The sequence below is a fragment of the Scomber japonicus genome, chromosome 2 (assembly GCF_027409825.1).
Source record: "Scomber japonicus isolate fScoJap1 chromosome 2, fScoJap1.pri, whole genome shotgun sequence".
Classification (NCBI taxonomy): Eukaryota; Metazoa; Chordata; class Actinopteri; order Scombriformes; family Scombridae; genus Scomber; species Scomber japonicus.
In genome coordinates this window covers 11,028,416-11,046,621 of record NC_070579.1, presented here as the reverse complement: position 1 = coordinate 11,046,621, position 18,206 = coordinate 11,028,416, and the positions used below count along the sequence as shown (strand labels likewise).

General features: G+C 38.5%; 1 protein-coding gene across 1 annotated transcript; it reads left to right on the top strand.

Moving 5' to 3' along the window:
* The first annotated feature begins 1,389 nt into the window (after positions 1–1,389).
* Positions 1,390–17,186, top strand: LOC128367615 (protein GPR108). The gene is made up of 18 exons (XM_053328233.1): positions 1,390–1,676; positions 3,407–3,526; positions 5,707–5,757; positions 6,679–6,770; positions 6,868–6,950; positions 7,114–7,340; positions 7,428–7,490; positions 7,608–7,709; positions 7,797–7,930; positions 10,456–10,531; positions 10,626–10,699; positions 10,790–10,907; positions 11,069–11,199; positions 12,327–12,370; positions 12,670–12,719; positions 13,261–13,344; positions 14,430–14,551; positions 15,358–17,186. The coding sequence occupies exons 1-18, from the start codon at positions 1,581–1,583 to the stop codon at positions 15,443–15,445; spliced, it is 1,755 nt and encodes a 584-aa protein (XP_053184208.1). The 5' UTR covers positions 1,390–1,580; the 3' UTR covers positions 15,446–17,186.
* The last annotated feature ends 1,020 nt before the right edge of the window (positions 17,187–18,206 follow it).

Sequence of the window (18,206 nt, the reverse complement as noted above, 5' to 3'; positions counted from 1 at the left end):
TTGGCTGGACAGAGGTTTATTTAAGTTTGAGTCATCACAGGTGTACCTAAGGTCAAAGGCTAAAAGTTATTTTTTAACAGTGCTCAGGAGTGAAGGGCTATCTTTTGTTTTAGTTTTATTGTTTATTTTATGTAAAAGGCTTACCAAAGGTGCAGACAATGCACACTATGACATTTGGTAAGAACATTAATACATCATTTCATCAACTGGAAAAGACTGAATAGCCTTTTGTTTATTTATGAGTACACATGTAAACAATCAGAGCCATTAGCAGCCAGCAGTGGCTAAAGTTTAGGGCTCAGTCACTATAGATTTAAATCAAAAATACAGACACTATCAGTATCTTTGTCTCAGAGATGATAAGACATCTCTCTACTCTAAAAATAACATCACTTCCACGTGTCAAACATGTTAAACATCATATATGCGGACATGGCAACCTGCAGGATTTTCATCCGACGTGGAGGATCAATCACGTGAGTTTTTGCAGCCGGAAGTTCCCTGTCAACTCTGCACCACGTGACTAAAATCAAGGACTAGTAGCACAAGGTACAGACAGACTTCAGTGGAAGTGGAAAACTCAGACTAGCACACTAAGAGGGGCTTGTTCACACAGAAAGTGTCTAAAAGTCACAGTTTTAGTGCATGGTATCACCTCTTGACTCATAGATGTTTATTTTTATTTTTTTTAATGATTTTTTTTTTTATTGTAATAACAGTGGAATAAGTAACATCACATCATGCATGCAGTCTATACAGTTCAAAAGTTAGTTACACATATCAGGAGACAAAGAGTGTCATAAAAAATACATGTAAACATAGCCTAATAAAAAACAATTAAAATAAAGGTAAAATAAATATACAAATATTAGTACATAAAAATTAAATTAATAAATACAATTTTTGGGTTATATTTTAGTCAGAGGTTTCAGGGAACATCCCCAGAAAAAAGTGCTACAAGACAGATAAAAAACAAACACAGATAAAAAAACAAACAAAAACAAAACAAAACAAAAATATAAAATAATAATTAGAAGACAAAAGTTTAAAAGACTTTAAAAAAAACTTTAAAAGAGTCTCAATATTCTGTGGTGATACTGTAATATTACACAACATCTATCCACCAAATGTGTATCTTTCTACATTTTTCTTTAAAAACAGATAACAATGCTCTGTGCATAAACTTGAAGCTGGGAATGATGTCGTGTTACCGGAAGTAAACTCTCCCGGCTGATGACGCATGTGTCCACAACTTGGTGAATGTTTGACTTCCTCGATTCAACACCCGGAAGTGAGCTCTTACCATTTACCACAAGCTAGCTGTTACCCGTAAGCGATGAAAGCAGAAAAGAGTCGGTAAAACGTCACATAAATGGATATAATTTGACGCTAGGACGCGATTAAAGAGCCGATACGCTGTTTTTTTAAAGGTTAGCGTCGCTGTGAGTCGCCCTCCGTCACGGTTTTACTCAGCTAGCTCTCTATTATTGAGCCATCTGGTGAAGCTTGCTAACATTAGCAGGTTGGTTACTGCCTGGCTGTTACTGCCTGGTTGGTTACTGGTTGGTTACTGCCTGGTGATGGCTGTGGCACACAGAGGTTGTGTCGTGGCTGGATTTCTATTCCTTTTCCTGCTGGCTGGATGCAATGCGAGGATACACAAGCTCAGCCTGAAGGTAAGGAGGCTGTCTGTCTACCTGGAGATAAACACCGAGAGGACGTTTTATTAGCATGTTCATGCAAATATATGGAAGAACATTAACGCCAATGTGATGAAAAAAGATGATGTAAGTCATTATAAAGAGAAACTATCTCAACGTTATGACTTGGTATCTCAAAATAATGACTTAGAAACTCAAAAATAATGACTCAGAAACTCAAAATAAAGACTAAGTAAGTCAAAATAATGGGAAAATATCTCAAAATCGTGACTTGGAAACTCAAAATCGTGACTTGGAAACTCAAAATAATGAGTTAGACACTCAAAATAGTGAGAAACTCTCAAAATAATGAGAAACTATCTCAAAATAGTGAGTTAGAAACTCAAAATAATGAGTTAGTAAATCTCAGGAATCTCTCTTCACAGTTTTAGCTCTCTTGTTAATTGATTATCTCTTTGCATAACCTTTTATTCCTTTGTTAAAAACTAATATTATTATTCCTTTTATTCTCTGTTATTCAGCTCATTTATTTAATTGTGGTAATTTTAAATCACTGAGTTTCCTTGTATATAAAGCATTTTGTAAACACGTTTTAAAAAAGTGCTTTACAAATAAAGTTTACTGTCATTATCATTATTATTATTACTATTTTGACCAAATGTTATATTCGCACATCTAATTCCTCAGCTTAGAACAAAACATGAGAGGTTTACAGACATGATCAAACATTAGGTGAGGGTATAGTTCCTCTACAGGTTATCTGAATGTCATAAAACACTTCAAATAACTGTCAACACTGTGTTTGCCTTTGACACATTACGTTACATTATGTTTGTTTAATGATACTGAAGCTAGTTCAATTTAAATTAAGGAAGGTTTACTGACACGTTTACTGCACCTTGTGTGTACAGCTTCTGTCAACCAACATGCAACCATATACTATTATAATTATTTAACCATTACTTTTTCTTTTATGACAACCTTTAGGCCATCTGGTGTGTTTGTAGACACAATGTGCTGTGAACTTGTTCTCTACCTGTTTAAATAAAGCAGTTAAAACAATTTATTAGCTTTGGTGTCAAAGAAATGACGATTAAACCAACATGGTGTGATGTGTTGTTGTAGAATAGTCTTTATTCTCATTGTACACCTGCAACGACATTGAAAGCAATCTTTATGGTATTGTAAGGTGCATGTAAAGGAATAGAATATATGAGTAATTAGTACTTAAACTAACTAAGCACTAAACTAACTTAAGGCAAGGCAAGGCAGTTTTATTTATATAGCGCATTTCATACACAATGGCAACTCAATGTGCTTTATATAAAACAGAAAAACATGTAATTTGAGAAACATTAAAACACACAATTAACCTCCCAAAGAGAGAAATAAAATGCTAGAATAGAGCATTAAATATAAGATTGCAGCATAAAATAATGATTAAGGACATAAAACACACACACACAAGATATTCCACTCGCTGCCATCAATATTGCGCAATCCCCCTTTAATATTACACTCAAACTTGCTGTTGCAGTTATTACAGTATCAGGTTTTTGGAGCATTTAAAGCAGTTATTGCTCCAGAGTAACCTGTTTGTCCTGTAACGTCAAATGTATTTATTAAAAAAAAACAAACAATGAAGACACAATGTAAACAGGTATTGGAGCTTAAGTTGAGTTTCACAGTTTTACCCGGCTGGACAGTTTTTAATTTGTTCTTTTGTTTGTTTGTTTTTTTCCCAGAATGAAACTCGGTTTGTCGTCCACCTCAACACCTTCGGTTTCTACACTAACGGGACTCTAGATGTCAACCTGCTTTCTCTGCGCCTCCCAGAACAGCTGGTGAACTACAGCAAGTACCCTGTAAGAAGTGTGTGTGTGTGTGTGTGTGTGTGTGTGTGTGTGTTTCTATATCACTGCACATGGGTATTTTTGAATTTGAATTGAATTGAATTGTCTTTGGCTTCCTCCAATACACATCATATCACAAGGATGTTACACAAATATACACCAACACTACACACCATGAAAAAAAAGGGACAGGAAGCAGCAGCAGACATTGTAATAAGTACATTTTTTCATCAGTTAATACAAGAACATGCTTTTAACAAGAGTCTATAACATAAAATTCTGCATTTATTCAGTACCAGTATTTGGTGAACCACATGTTCTCGGCTACTCGGCTTGATTTACTCATTGACTCTGCCACCTGGGTTTTGGTTTCACTGTAGACTTATTTTCTTCCCCCCAGAGTTGGTTTCAGTTGTTCAAGCGCTGCAGTGTGTGTTTGTTACTAGTTGTTACTAGTTTGGTGTTCTGCTGACATTAGTCTTTGAGAGAGTAGAGAAGAAGAAGAAACTTTATTTTTGACACATCTGCAGGTCCATATAAACCCTCCTGTTGTCCTCAGGTCAAGGAAGGAAGGGAGGAAGGAATGAAGGAAGGAAGGAAAGGAGAAAGTAGGGAGGGAGGAAGGAAATGAGGAAGGTAGGGAGTAAGGAAGGAAGAAAGAAAGGAAAGGAGTAAGGAGGGAGGGAGGGAGGAAGGAAAGAAAGAAGCAAGGAAGGATGGAAGGAAGTGAGGAAATAAGTATAGAAGGAGGGGAAGAACAAAGGAAAAATTAAAGAAAGAAGAAGGAAAGAAGGAACAGTCAAAAGAGACAGGGTCAATTTGACCCGCTAGGACGACAAGAGGGTTAATAATTTAAAAAAAAGACAATACATTACAAGTATATACAGGGTTAAAACAGATAGACATGTGCTCCAGTGCTTCTAAAACCCAAGAGGAGTATTTTGTGTCATTTAGTGTCGGCTGGGCTGATGCTGAACCATGAATCTCTACATTAGCATCCTCAGCGCAGCATGAAAAGTGGAGGACATTATTAGAAACAGACATGTGACTAGCACTCGTCCATCTTGGAAGCCTCACCACGTTTCTAAATGCAACCTGAAGCTTTTTAATTGTCGCTTTGCAATAATTGCATCACAGAGTTCACAATTATACAACGTTTGTGTCATGAAGGTAATTATTTAGTCATTAAAACACTGACAATGGATAACGAGCTCATACAAGCCCACTTCAGAAACCATCTATTTAATCCAGTAAATCTTCAGACTGTGAACATGCACGTTTCTGATCATGCCGATGTCCTTTCTGGTGTTCCTCTAATGCCTGTAGTCCCTAAACTTTTGTCAGAGACCATTTAGAGTTTCTGTAACACCTCTCAGGCTTCTCAGCAGCTTCATCTACTAGATTTCTCATATTCTGTAGAAGAGCTGGATACTACATTCATGCAATAATCTGTTGCCACTCTGTCTTGACACCGTAGTTCCTTTAAAAAAAAAAAAAAAAAAAAAAAGTCTTTACCCTGTTCTGCTTTAACAAAACCACCACTGTGGGTCAATGACCGTGTCAGGTGGGGCCTGACACGGTCAGCTGATAATCTTTTGAATGAATGCATGTTTGCAAAGATCCTTCAAATGTGGCCACACACTTAAACTTGAAATAAGAAAAAGGATCAGATATATATATATATATAAAATGCTGTCTAGAGTTAAACAATACTATTTATTTGTGTCCTTAATTATTATTACGTCATTACATCTTATACTTAATATACATCTATACTTAAAGAGTTGAAAGCTTTCTAGGTTAATATTCTTTTTGCTTTATGCTTTAAGTATTAGAAGTTGAGTTTTGGATACTTGAGATAGCTTCCCTTTAGTATGTTGACTGTTTTGCCTTGATTTGTCAAAGTGCTCTATTGTTGGTCCTCCTGCCCCTGAGCTAGTTTATTGGAGTGATTAAGAGTTTCCAGCAGCAATGTCGTGGCAGCTGAACATGAGACTCGTCAACCAGTAAACTAAACAAAAACTACTTTGCATTCTAGCTCGTGAGCTTGTGGGAAACATAGAGAGTTATTTAAATGGAGGCAGGGTTATGTTGTATGTGTGATTGGTTGTGAACTGGATACTCACACACTGAAATATGCTGCATACTGGAAATCACGCGCTTCCTAACACGTTCATTCTGCTTTCTTTTAGGTTGGTTTCAGCCTCTCCAGATCACGTGTGAGTGGAGTCCTCTCCTACACAGTGAGTAGCTCTTATCATGAATAAACAATGCACCGTTACCAAAGGGGGTTATCCTCACACTTGTTTAAATTAGGCTCACTACTACTGCTTTAAAGAAAGACCTTTGTCACATGTCCTGTAAAAAAAAGAAAAGAAAAGTAATATAAGAGAGACACAGGTGGAGCTCTGTAAGGGTTCAGTGACTAATAAGGGTTGGAAAGATGAGCAATTCAAAAATATATTTAAAAAATGTCTTAAAAGCTTTTTATAATCGATATGTTCACAAACCCAGCTGAATCTGCAGTCCCTCATTTTAGTGTCTTTCATCATTCATTAATTCCCTTAAAGGTTGGCAGTAAAGACATGCACCCATTCTCTATGTGGGTCAGTGACAAATAAAGGTTGGGAAGATGAGCAATTCAAAAATATCTTACATAATAAATATCTTAAATGACATTTGCACCATTTATTTAACCAAAAGTAAGACTGAATGCTCCTGAAAATGTCAAATGATAAATATGAACTATTTTATTCACCTACAGTGTATTTAAGTGTACTTATACAATAGTGACTTTATTGTTTTTAAAAATGTAAATGGTTCCTGATTTACATGATTCCCCATTAGGTATTCCATTAGCTTTATTTAATATAAAAAGTTATAATGTAAAATGATAAACTAGTTGATATGGTGTTTTATTGAGAATGTTTTATGGTTACACCACTTAGACATTTTTGCCATAATCCTCTAATATATTCTCTCAAAATGGATTAAAAGTAGAAATGTTAAACTGGGTCCACAAAAAAAAGAATGTGTGCAAGTTATTCATATGTTTATTTTCACATTTTAACCCCTTTAAATTTGACTAAACCACGTTGACACAAAAAATCATCATTGACCCATAAACGTGTTTGTTTCATGACTCTTTTTTTTTTTCTCTCTAGGCTCAAGAAACGGAAACGTGCCAGCTCACTTTGGCTCAATCGCCCAACAATGAGCCGCTCATTCTTTTCCTTATTGATATCAACACCCTCAGGTTTGTCATGTTTTTTTAGAAGTGTGTATGATCATGCGCTAACAGTCACCATGTGAAGGTTAAGGCTGTACTGACTGTATTGTGTGTGTGTGTGTAGCGTCAGTGTAAGAGCGTACGGTGACCAAGACAACACCTTGTCCGCAAAACTGAAGCAGGAGACGGCGCCTTCCAAAGACAAAGGTCAGGGTTGCTCAACTTTTAAAAAATGCCACAAAATCCTTTTAAAGCACCAGAATAATGACGGCATCGGTTTAAATCACTGTTTTAAAAATAGCTCAAGTTCACAACCACATATTTAAGAAAAAAAAACATGACATGGAGCTTGTTGTCTGTTTCCTTTTAGGTCAGAGGAAAAGAAGGGACGAAGGTGAAGCCGCTCCGACAGCAAGTAAGAATAAAGCTGAGCCATCAAAGGACAATGACGATGTGGGGAAACATCCCCTCACAGAAGTCAAAAAAGAAAAGACGAGTGAAGAAGAGACCGAAGGTGAGAAGAAAGCAGCAGATAAGACGGAAGAAAAGGCAGAGCTTCCAGTAGAAGTTAAGACAGTGGAGGAGAATAAAATCCTGGTAAGAGTTTGTTTTATTTTAAATCCTTTTTATTTGACGTGCATGATTTATGTATGAAATCAACTCCTAATCTGTATTTGCTTCCAGCTTAAGAAGAACACACAGCTGTTGTTGGAGTTGGGTAAAGTTAACGGCTCCTACAACTTCAGCGTAAGTGCATCTTTCTTTCTTCTACTCCTTCTTGTTCTTCTTCTTTTTTTTGCAGATCTCAAACATTGTTCAATTTGAATTACACCGCATGAAACTTCTCTGTTCCTCCCCCGACAGTTCCACATGGAGTTCGGGGCACTGGCCGAGGGTCTGTACAATTTCAACTTCCACTACTGTCAGAACATGGAGCCTGGAATCGACAGGCCGTACTCGTTCGCTGTGAGTCCAGCGTCTTTCTGGCCCGTGCATGCGTAGTACTCAGGTGTGTGTGCGGTGCATGTTTTAAATGTGATGTCTCCTCTGCAGCTGGAGGTGACAGAGAAGAATCCAGGAGGCTTCTTATCCGCTGCAGAAATCCCCCTCTCTCGCCTTTACATCTGTATGGCCGGAGTCTTCTTCACCGCCGCCATGGTCTGGGTGTACACACTCATGAAGCACAGGTACACACATGCACGTCAGGCTCAAAGGCTCATATGACACGTCCTTAGCTAAACATGGCGGCAAAACACCTCCGCCTTCCACACGCAGCGTGCTGTGTGCTCATTTGCAAAGTCATGTTCTCTTTTTTTGTGTGCATTTCCTGTTAAGCTGTTTTGAAATAAAAATGCCACTTCCCTTAAGTGTAGAGCTTAACCGAAGACACGAAAGTCTGTCAACAGTCTCATTAGCTAAACCAACATGATTAGTATTCTGTACTAAGAGAAAAGTCCTCATAATAGTTTAGTCAGCTGTGAAATGGGAAGAAAGAAAAAGCAAAAATCCTCTACTTTGCCAGACTTTACTTAAACCCCCCATTCAACCTTTAAAAGTACTATATAAGCATTTATTAGATGGTTTATAGCACACTGTAATGCAGTTGTAATCAGATATAAGTCCTTATCTATTGATTTAACAGCAGTTATAACTCCCTAAGTGGAGGCTGGTCAATAAACAGACAATAAATTGATAAGGCTGGTGAATAAATAACCAATAAATAGTAAGTAAGTATAGTAACACACAGTTGTAGTAATACTCAATTTGACTTCCTGGGAGAAGTTATCATGGACAAATAATGTGCATAAACACTTAAAATGTTCCTAAAATCCAAATCAACCAAAATTGAGCACGTTAACAAAATCGGGCCATTTAGTTGTGCTGCTACTATAGTAATTACGGTAGATTAAAGGCACTCATTCGGATTTGATTGGGGTGCCGTAATTACTGTATTAACAGTGCAACTTCATTTTAAAAGGCAGATTTCTCTCCCAGAGAATGCTCCACTCCGCTGCTCTAACGCTCCCGGTGTGAGTTGACGCCGGGCAGAGGACGGAGCTAAACCGTAGCTCAGCCGTTCCGCGCCGCTAACGGACCTGGTGGAAATCCCCAGTAATAGTCAATTTGACTTCCCAGGAGAAGTTATCATTGACAAATAATGTGCATAAACACTTAAAATGTTCCTAAAACTGCTTGAAAATATATTATTGTCTGTAATAAATATGACTTTAATGTTTATATACTGCTTATAAATGCTTATTAGGGATTTAAGTGTTTAAGTATTTAAGTTACCATATGTTTTTTATTCTTTTAACTTTTAACTGAGTGGTATTTTTGCTTGATCTTAGTAAAGCAATAACAGAGATCTTTTTTTTTTAAACAAAAGAAGTTGTTATGCTTAAGTCAGAAATATACTGGATGTCAGCTGAACACATGTTTCAGTGACACAACTGATGAGGATTTCCAATGCCTGCTCAAAATTGAGGTTTTCTGCTCCTCAGTCATTCAGATCGTCGTTATAAGGTCTTCATTTTGACATCCTGTGACTTTTGTAATTCTGGGAGTCGACAGATGATGAAACATGTTACACAAACCACCAGCTTCTTTATTCATGTCTTGAAGATGCTCGCTTACAAAAAACCAGATAATGAAAACAGTCTGTAATGTACCAGCTCCATTCAAAGAGAACATCTGATGTTGTTAATATGAAAGATGTATAGTCTTAGGATATAATGAGACGCCCCCGTTTTCAAACATAATATCCAGAAAATCCGATGTAGTACTCAGCCTCAGACCCGAGGATTTATATTAAGTTCATACCAGTATCAATCCAAGAATCCTTAAAGTGATACCGATACTAACTGAGTACTTTATTCAATGCATGTATTAATCGAACATCGCTTGCATTGATTGGTTGTGAGCTAGTCCAAACGCATAATCATATTTTCTAGCTCTGGGTGCAAAAAGGATTGATTGCAGGTATCGTTTGATAGGAGACGTTTTGATACTACTTGGTATCGATTTATTTTGGTTGATACCTTAAAGCCATTGAGTACCGATACCCAGACCTAACAATGGCATAATTATCAATGCATCTTGTCAATATATGGACTTGTCTTATGATACATGGATCATTTTATGACCTCAGTATTGCTGCACTTCACATTAGCAGCTAAGAGTAGTCGCCTCCGTTCCTCACTGTGTACGTCTGAGTGGAGACTGCAGAAGAAGAAACGTTTACTGAGGTTAGAAATCAAGTGAGAAGTTGGTGAATTCTCCATTGACTTGTATAGAGACGGAAGTCCTTTTGACACCAAAACGGTCGCCCCCTGGTGGCCTTTTGATAGAATGCAGTTCTAAGTTACTTCCGCGTTGGCCTCATTTCAGAGGACTGGAACTCCCCGTCTGGTCCGGACCCATAAAAGCAGTCTGTGTTTTTACAGAAGCATAACGCCCACTTTCCACCCCCCCCCCCCCCCCCCCCCCCGCTTTATTATGCTATTATATCATTATATCAGTGGTAAAAAATGATATTCAAATTACAATATTATCCTTTATTGCGATTATTTCTGAGACAATATATCGTCCAACAGAAGCAGTTATTGTGACAGGCCTGGTTAACAACGTGAATAATAACCTCCGTTATCCTAAAAGGCACCAATACACTGGAAGAGAAACAGTTCTAACATTTTATTGTGCTCTTGTTTAACAGGTACAGCGTGTTTAAGATCCACTGGCTCATGGCGGCGCTGGCCTTCACAAAGTCCACTTCGCTGGTTTTCCACAGTGTAAGTGCAGCATCACCACGGATCAAACTAGTCTGTTCTGTAATATATCAGGTTTTTATTTATTTTACGTCTTCTTTTCTGCAACTTCTCTCAGATCAACTATCACTTCATCAACACTGAGGGACATCCTATCGAAGGCTGGGCTGTCATGTACTATATCACACATCTGTAAGTACAATTTCTTAAGAGTATTAAATTATTTAAGAATGTTTTATGTGTTTTTATCTTCACAAGAGTTTGTGTTGATATACTCTCCAGGCTGAAGGGGGCTCTCCTGTTCATCACACTGGCACTGATTGGCACCGGCTGGGCTTTCGTCAAATACATCCTGTCTGACAAGGAAAAGAAGATCTTCATGATTGTTATCCCTCTGCAGGTGTGTGCGCATGAAACAGTGTGTGTGTGTGTGTGTGTGTGTGTGTGTGTGTGTGTGTGTGTGTGTGTGTGTGTGTGTGTGTGTGTGTGTGTGTGTGTGAGTGTGATTATTTATAGTGGTGGAACTCAGTTTTGCTGACTCAGTCACCTGTTCGCCTGCAGGTCCTGGCTAATGTCGCTTTCATCATCATCGAGTCTACAGAGGAAGGCTCCAGTGAATACGCCCTGTGGAAGGAGATCCTCTTCCTGGTCGACCTCATCTGCTGTGGAGCCATCCTTTTCCCCGTCGTCTGGTCAGTGTGTGTGTGTGTGTGTGTGTGTGTGGTCTGACTTAAATGAATCAGCCATATTTTCAATTTAAAGGATCAATAACTAATTTTGAGACTGCCGTGTAAGTAGATTGGTGTTTCCACAGAGTTCTTGAGTTGAGATTAGAGGATTTTTATAGCAAAAATGTCAGTGTATTTTGTACAGGGAGGGGGGGGGGGGGTTGAACCTATGTATGATTACCTGGAGACCAAAATTAATGCAAGAAAACACAATGTTGTGTGATGAGGGGCTGAAAGAGAGGTGTAATCGGTGGGTTAGGTTCAAATTTCCCCATTGTGGGTCTAATAAAGGAATATCTTATCTCATCTCAGCCAACCCACACAACAGCAGACAATAATGAATACGACATCAATCTGTAGCATGAAACATAAACTCAACATCCCCAGTTCACTTCCAGCAGCACTTCCTGTTGCTTGTCATTTCCTGTCTGTATCTCCCCTCATTTCCTGTTTACCTCTCAACTATTATTAGCTTTTCTTTTTTTTTTTTTTGGAAATGTGTTTTATTGGTTTTCAGATGTTTCCATTTAAAGTGAGAGACATGTACAAGGCATATGTATTATTTCAGTTCACTCAACCATAACCCAAATACAAAAGTGCATTATCATGTTTGCTCACTGCTTAATAAGATATTTCACCCTAGTCTTTATCAAAGGGGTTCTTCATGAGAGAGTTTAGAAAGTATATTATATTAGCAAATGTTTGAAAGGATCCTTTAAGTGTATATTTAATTTGTTCTAGCTTTGAGAAGTATATCACATCCTCGATCAACTATTTTTATCTAATAAAGGCAGAAAAGCATAAAAAACGCTGCAAAAAGAAAAAGAAAATTACCAAAAAATTTACAAAATCGAGTCAATAATAGATTTAACCTGAAACATGTCATGTGACTCATGCATGATGGTACATACATGTGTGTGAATGCATTTGCACTTCTCAAATAAGATTAGATTCTTTATTGTCATTGTACAAAACCTATAATGAAATGTAAGTGCACTCAAGCACCGAGCTCAAGTATCATAAAATAAGATAAAAATGAGTAAATGCATCCATTCATTCACTCATACTCTCAAACATGACTGTCTCTATAGGTCTATCCGTCATCTACAAGAGGCCTCTAGCACCGATGGCAAAGGTAAGAAATCTGATGAGTCGCAGCCAAAAAAGTTGAATATGTTGATTTTATGAATATATTAAAACCTATCTTTTGTCCTTTTATTTATATGATTTAATTGTTTTTATTGTGTGGTTATTATTTTTACTCATGTTTAATATCTTTTATTTCTATTTTATGTGTAATTTTATGCCTCATGTGAGCTATTATGTATTTTATTTATTCTTCTGTAGAGAGAACTTTGGTCCACTGTGGTTGTTTTAAAGTGCTCAACAAATAAAGTTGGATTAGATTTATAATTTGGTCTTTCTCTCTTTCAGCCGCCATGAACTTGGAGAAACTGAAGCTCTTCCGGCATTATTATGTGATGGTAAGAAGGAGTTCAGCTCAACTTTACTTTTTCATATCGTCAACCCCCTGAAATTCCCAACAACAACATTAATATCTTTATTACCTCCGACTGAATTGAATACCGATGTAGCCGATGATCATGATATTGCTGATATCGCTTGTGTGTGTATATGTATCGTTTTTGGTTTTAATGAGCCACGTTTTATTTCCTGGCATCAAGCATCAATTATACTGAGTCACAGTATTTGGCACCACAGCAGCCTTTCATTCAGCAGAGTCATTGCAGCAGAGCCAGAACAAAAGCCTCGTAAACAACCCCCCCCCCCCCCCCTCACCCCCCCTCCCCACCACACACACACACACACACCGTTTGACCTTTTTATTTTTTTGGCCAAAGCATATCATTGAAGCACACAAAGGCCTTTTTCATTGATCGTTGGCAACAAGATGGTAAAGGGAAGATTCACTTTTAACACCTCATCAGAGCAAACATCAAACCGCTAATCTGAGTCATTATTTTCCCTCTTTTTGTCGTTGCTGTTTTTTTTTCTCTTTTTTAGATCGTGTGTTATATCTACTTTACGAGGATCATAGCCATTCTGCTCAAAGTCACCATGCCTTTCCAGTGGCAGTGGTGCTACGAGGTAAGACCACATTTATGTGTTTATTTTTTCATTTTCAAAGTGCAGGCTACACATACAGCCGGCCAGTACACTCACAACCAGAATAAAATGTATAATCAATAAAGTAAAGATGTAAAGATTCAGATTCAGATTCAGATTCATTTTATTCTTTATCCCAAAAGGGCACTTAGTTTGCAGCAGGAATACAGAAAAGGGCGGACGAGGATCTCCCTACATATACATATAATTTAATACAATGACACAATTCATCCACCCAGAGGTATAAAATAGATATTAGCATTACAGGAGGGAAGCAACACTTAAATCATTTGTGTATATTTCAAGTCAAGTTAAAGTTTATTTATACAGCACATTTAAAAAAAAAAAAAAAAAACCTCAGTTGACCAAAGTGCTGTACAAGCTGAAGACACAAGATAAAATAAAATAACAATTATGAGTATGATAAACTATAAAAACACCATAAATAAAAGCAAAGATAGTTACACAATCAAATCCAGGATGCCAAACTCAACTAGTATTAAAAGCCAAAGCAAAGAGAAGAGTCTTAAAGCGATGAAGGACGGAAGGAAGGAAAGACAAAAGGAAGGAAAGAAGGACAAAAGGAAGGACAGGAAAGGAAGAAGAGAAGAATGAGGGAAGGAAAGATGGACAGAAGGAAGGACAGGAAAGAAGGAAGGACGGAAGGAAGGAAGGAAGGAAAGAAGGAAGGAAGGAAGGACAGAAGCAATGATTTAAATCTTTCTAGGGTCTGAGCAGTTCAGATATTGTATAGCAGGCTGTGTCAAAGGCTCGGTCACCTCTGGTTTTGACCCTTGACCTCTTCCCAAGGAAAATTTGCCCAACAGTTTAGAGTATTTAGTTAGTTCTCAGTGGCATTAGGAGTGCTTATTCACTATTATTTTTAGCTTGTAGATCATAAGCTGACCTATATTTTAGAGAGACTCTTAGCTTTGCAGGTTGTGAGGGAAAAATTAATTCATTTCGTTCAGTTGTTCATTTTCTTTTGGCAGCTGCGGAGCTACTAGCTAACTGGGAGCATTAACAGTTAGCGCACATGTCTGAATATAATCTTTCTTCTCCTTCAGTTTCTGGTGGAGGTGTCTACTCTGATCTTTTTCGTGTTGACGGGCTACAAGTTCAGACCGGCGTCCAATAACCCGTACCTCCAGCTCCCCCAGGACGAGGAGGACGTAGAGATGGATGAAGTGTAAGTAGACAGTCAACAGTGTCATTAAAGTTCATGTGTAGTTAAAGTAATACTTTATTTTTCATGGATTTTGTCACTCTTTTTCACCTGCCTGTCGTCCTCCCGGGTCAAATTGACCCCGTCTGTTTTGACTGTTCCTTCCTCCCTTCCTCCTTCTTTCCTTCCTCCTTCCTTCTTTCCTCCCTCCTTCCTCCCTCCCTCCTTCTCTCTTTCTTTCTTCCCCCTACCTTCCTCCCTTCCGTCTTTCCTCTGTCCTTCTTTCCTTCCTCCCCCCTTCCTCTTTTCCTTTCTCACTTCCTTTATTCCTTCTTTCCTTTCCTCCTTTCCTTCCTTCCTACCTCCTTCCTTCCTTCCTTCTCCCTTCCTCCTTCCTTTCCTTCTTTCCTCCCTACTTTCTTTCCTTCTTTCTTCCTCCTCCCTCCTTTCCTTTCCCCTTGCTTTCCTTCCTTCTTCCTCTCTCCATTCCTTCCTCCCTCCCTTCCTTCCTTCTTCCTCCCTTTCTTCCTTCCTCCCTCCTTTCCTTCCTTCTTCCTTCCTTCCTTCCTTGACTCGAGGACAACAGGAGGGTTAAACAAACATGATTTAGGAGATTAACTAGTTTTCAGTCTTCATGGGAAGCTAAAGCTAAGTGGCTGCTAGCTGTAGCTTCATATTTACAGTAAAGGTGTTTTCTCATCCTGATTTTAGCAAGAGAGCTAATTAGTATCTGTCCTACATTTAAGAAGCATTTCCAAAAGTTTTTAAATAGCATATTCTTGATCTATGGTTTCTTACTTTTGCTCCTCTGTGTTTCCCCCCGTGTTCAGAGTGACTGAGTCAGGAGCACTGGAGGGTATTTCCAAAGTGAAGAAGACATCTAACGGACGCGAGCGCCAGAAAGAGTCCACCTTGTGAGTGAGAGGCTGCATCTTCGGGAGGGACCCACTAAAACATCCCCCAGGGCCAGCTGGTACAGAGGGGGTGCACACGGACCAAGGCTTCCCACCCCACCCACCCCCCACTACCCCCAGTGACAGCTTTCCTTTTGAAACTCTTTAAGTGGTTGCAGTGGTCATGCCCACTGTCTGGCTATGCAAAAAAAAAAAACACACACACACACTAACTTTTGTTGGACGCACTTCATTTCCTCGGAACAATTCAACCAGAAACTCGGAAAGGTTTCGGGATGAGACGGGCTCCTGCCACAAGGAAGGGTGGAGGAATGGAAGAGAGCTCTGATGTTTCTTTCTTTTTATTTTTCTTTATCTCTCTCTCTCTCTCTCTCTCTCTCTCTCTCTCTCTCTCTCTCTCTCTCTCTCTCTCTCTCTCTCTCTCTCACACTCTCTCTCTCTCTCTCTCTCTCTCTCTCTCTCTCTCTCTCTCTCTTCCCCTCTCTCTCTCTTCCCCTCTCTCTCTCTGTCGCTCTCCAAAGATAATTATCATTTTAGAGAAAGACTTGCTTTTGGGTGTGTTTATCGGCTATTTAAAATGGTACTTCTGCGAGGCTCTTAGCTGTACCTTTTTGTGTGTGGTGTGAGTACACGTGTGTGTGGATGTAAGGCGACATAAAATTTGGACACGTTGTATTTTTCTTTTCTTTTTTTTCCTTTTTTGGAGACAATAGCCCATACTCAGGTAAAAGGCTAATCAGTATATTTAAAAAAAACATTTAAGCAACACATTGATTAATTTTCCCACCATTCAGGGGTCAGTAATGTCCTTTTTGGCCATTATAAATACAACTTCATCACCACACAGTAAAATATATGTTACTTTTTCTGATATAACTGATATGTATATTGAAATATATGGATGTTTTAGAGGTTGTATATTTCAATATATTTACTTATTACATATTGAAATATGTTATATTTCAGTATTATTGTTTCTGTTGGAGAGGTGTAATAGTTCCTCCCAGTTTGTCACATGGACCGCTGCTGTAATTTAGTGCTTTAGTGGTTGAGGTCTGTGAATTCAGCCCAGATGGCAACATGTGGACCTCTTAATGGATAAACCGGTTTTGGATCATTCTTTCAAATAACCAGACCAGTGGCCCTGATTGTGTTCAACGACTGCCTTTTTTCTTTTTTGTTTTTTTTTCTCCTTCTGGCCATTATGTGCCAATCTGGGCAGAGAAGTGACCTAACTGATCATATTTGCATTCGTCTGCTTTTTGGTTTTACCTTTCTGCTCTTGATGTGAAGCTTATTTTATTAATTATTGAAGACTTATTGGTTATGAAAGATGAGTAATATGTGCAGCCGGGGCAGGTAGACGGCCATTTGTAAATAATTTAAGAGGGGGGAGGCACATACCACTTTCATAAGAACTGTGTAGAAGCTTCATAGACGGCGTTTTTTTCAGACAGTAATGACACAAGTTCAGTTTTCATTGAAATTTTTTGATTCCTTTTTTTTTGTTGACAGGCGGAGCGTAAATGTAAGGAATCAAGGAAAGACTACTGAGATTTAACCGCAGACACTCCTGTACAGGGACGGCAGAGCTTACACGGTGTTTACAGACTGTTAATGTGTTGACGAGAGTATAAACAGTCAGTAAAGGAGTGGAGAAGGTTTCCTGCTTGTTACAGAGGGCTGTTTGATGTCTGTGCGAACTGTCACAATAAAGCTGGTGTTCTGGAAAGGTCTCAAATGAACGAGTTATGTACATATGTGTGCGTGTGTATCCTGCAGTATTTTTTTTTTCAGCTTTATGTAATGAAGTAAGCCAACATTTTGGGTTTATTGGCATTCCTTGCACTAGTCTGCCGGTTGCTTGGCAACATCATAATGACGACAAGACTAGGAAGTTGCTATGCCCAGCCAAGAAAAAAAAAAACCCTGCACATAGCAATCCTGTAAAACCCAAACATGTTTTTAGACTTAGTTTTTTAGTAGAGAAGAAAAGGAACGGGGGGGGGGGGGGGGGTTCTGGTGCAGCGTCTCTTCCAACGAGCACAGAGGAGTGAAAACAGTCTTAATGTTAAAACTCCAGCAACACTTCAAGTATGTAGAGCAACTTTATTGTTACTATAAAGTTGTGTTGCTGGACTTTTGACCTCTTGAGAAATATTTTTTTAAGAGATTAAATAAATGCTAAACTCATCTATCCTAGCTTCATATTTAACCCTTACATACTATTCAGGGTCACATTTGACCCATTTTTAAATCTGAAAGCTGTAAAAATCCCCCCCCCCCCCCTCCCCCCATTAGCCTGAAATTTGATGGCTTCCTCTAATGTGGCGCATAACTTTTTAAAAACATTTTTGTAACCTGTTTGACAATATTTATTATCAAGAAGCACAAAGCCGGTATGTTGTCTTTCTCTAGTTTATTCAGTCGTCTGCAGACGGACTCCTTGCTGTCTCAAGCGTGAGATGGCACAGCGAGACCAGAGCAGAGGAAACAGTCAGATTACATACAATACATTATCACAGAAAGGATGACCTTGTTCTATCATCAGAACAATGTAAGCACAATAGGCACGTCATAATGTGTGTACAACCAGGACAATGGTTAGTTAGTAGATTATAACATACATGATGTTCACTCAATCAGCATTTCATATAACGTATGTGTGTCACATCCTGATCTAAAGTAAAAGTAAAGTAAGTCCCTATTTATGTTTAATCGTCCGCCTGCTAAATGGCTTTTTTTTCTCCAAATTTCCCAATCCA

What these genes read in the sequence shown, in the direction of transcription:
- LOC128367615 (XM_053328233.1), top strand. Translation starts at nt 1,581, where the DNA reads ATGGCTGTGGCACACAGAGGTTGTGTCGTGGCTGGATTTCTATTCCTT. An exon ending in CTCTAGCACCGATGGCAAAG is followed by an intron (nt 12,371 to 12,669) that starts GTAAGAAATCTG and finishes TCTCTCTTTCAG; the next exon opens with CCGCCATGAACTTGGAGAAA. An exon ending in AGTGGCAGTGGTGCTACGAG is followed by an intron (nt 13,345 to 14,429) that starts GTAAGACCACAT and finishes CTTCTCCTTCAG; the next exon opens with TTTCTGGTGGAGGTGTCTAC.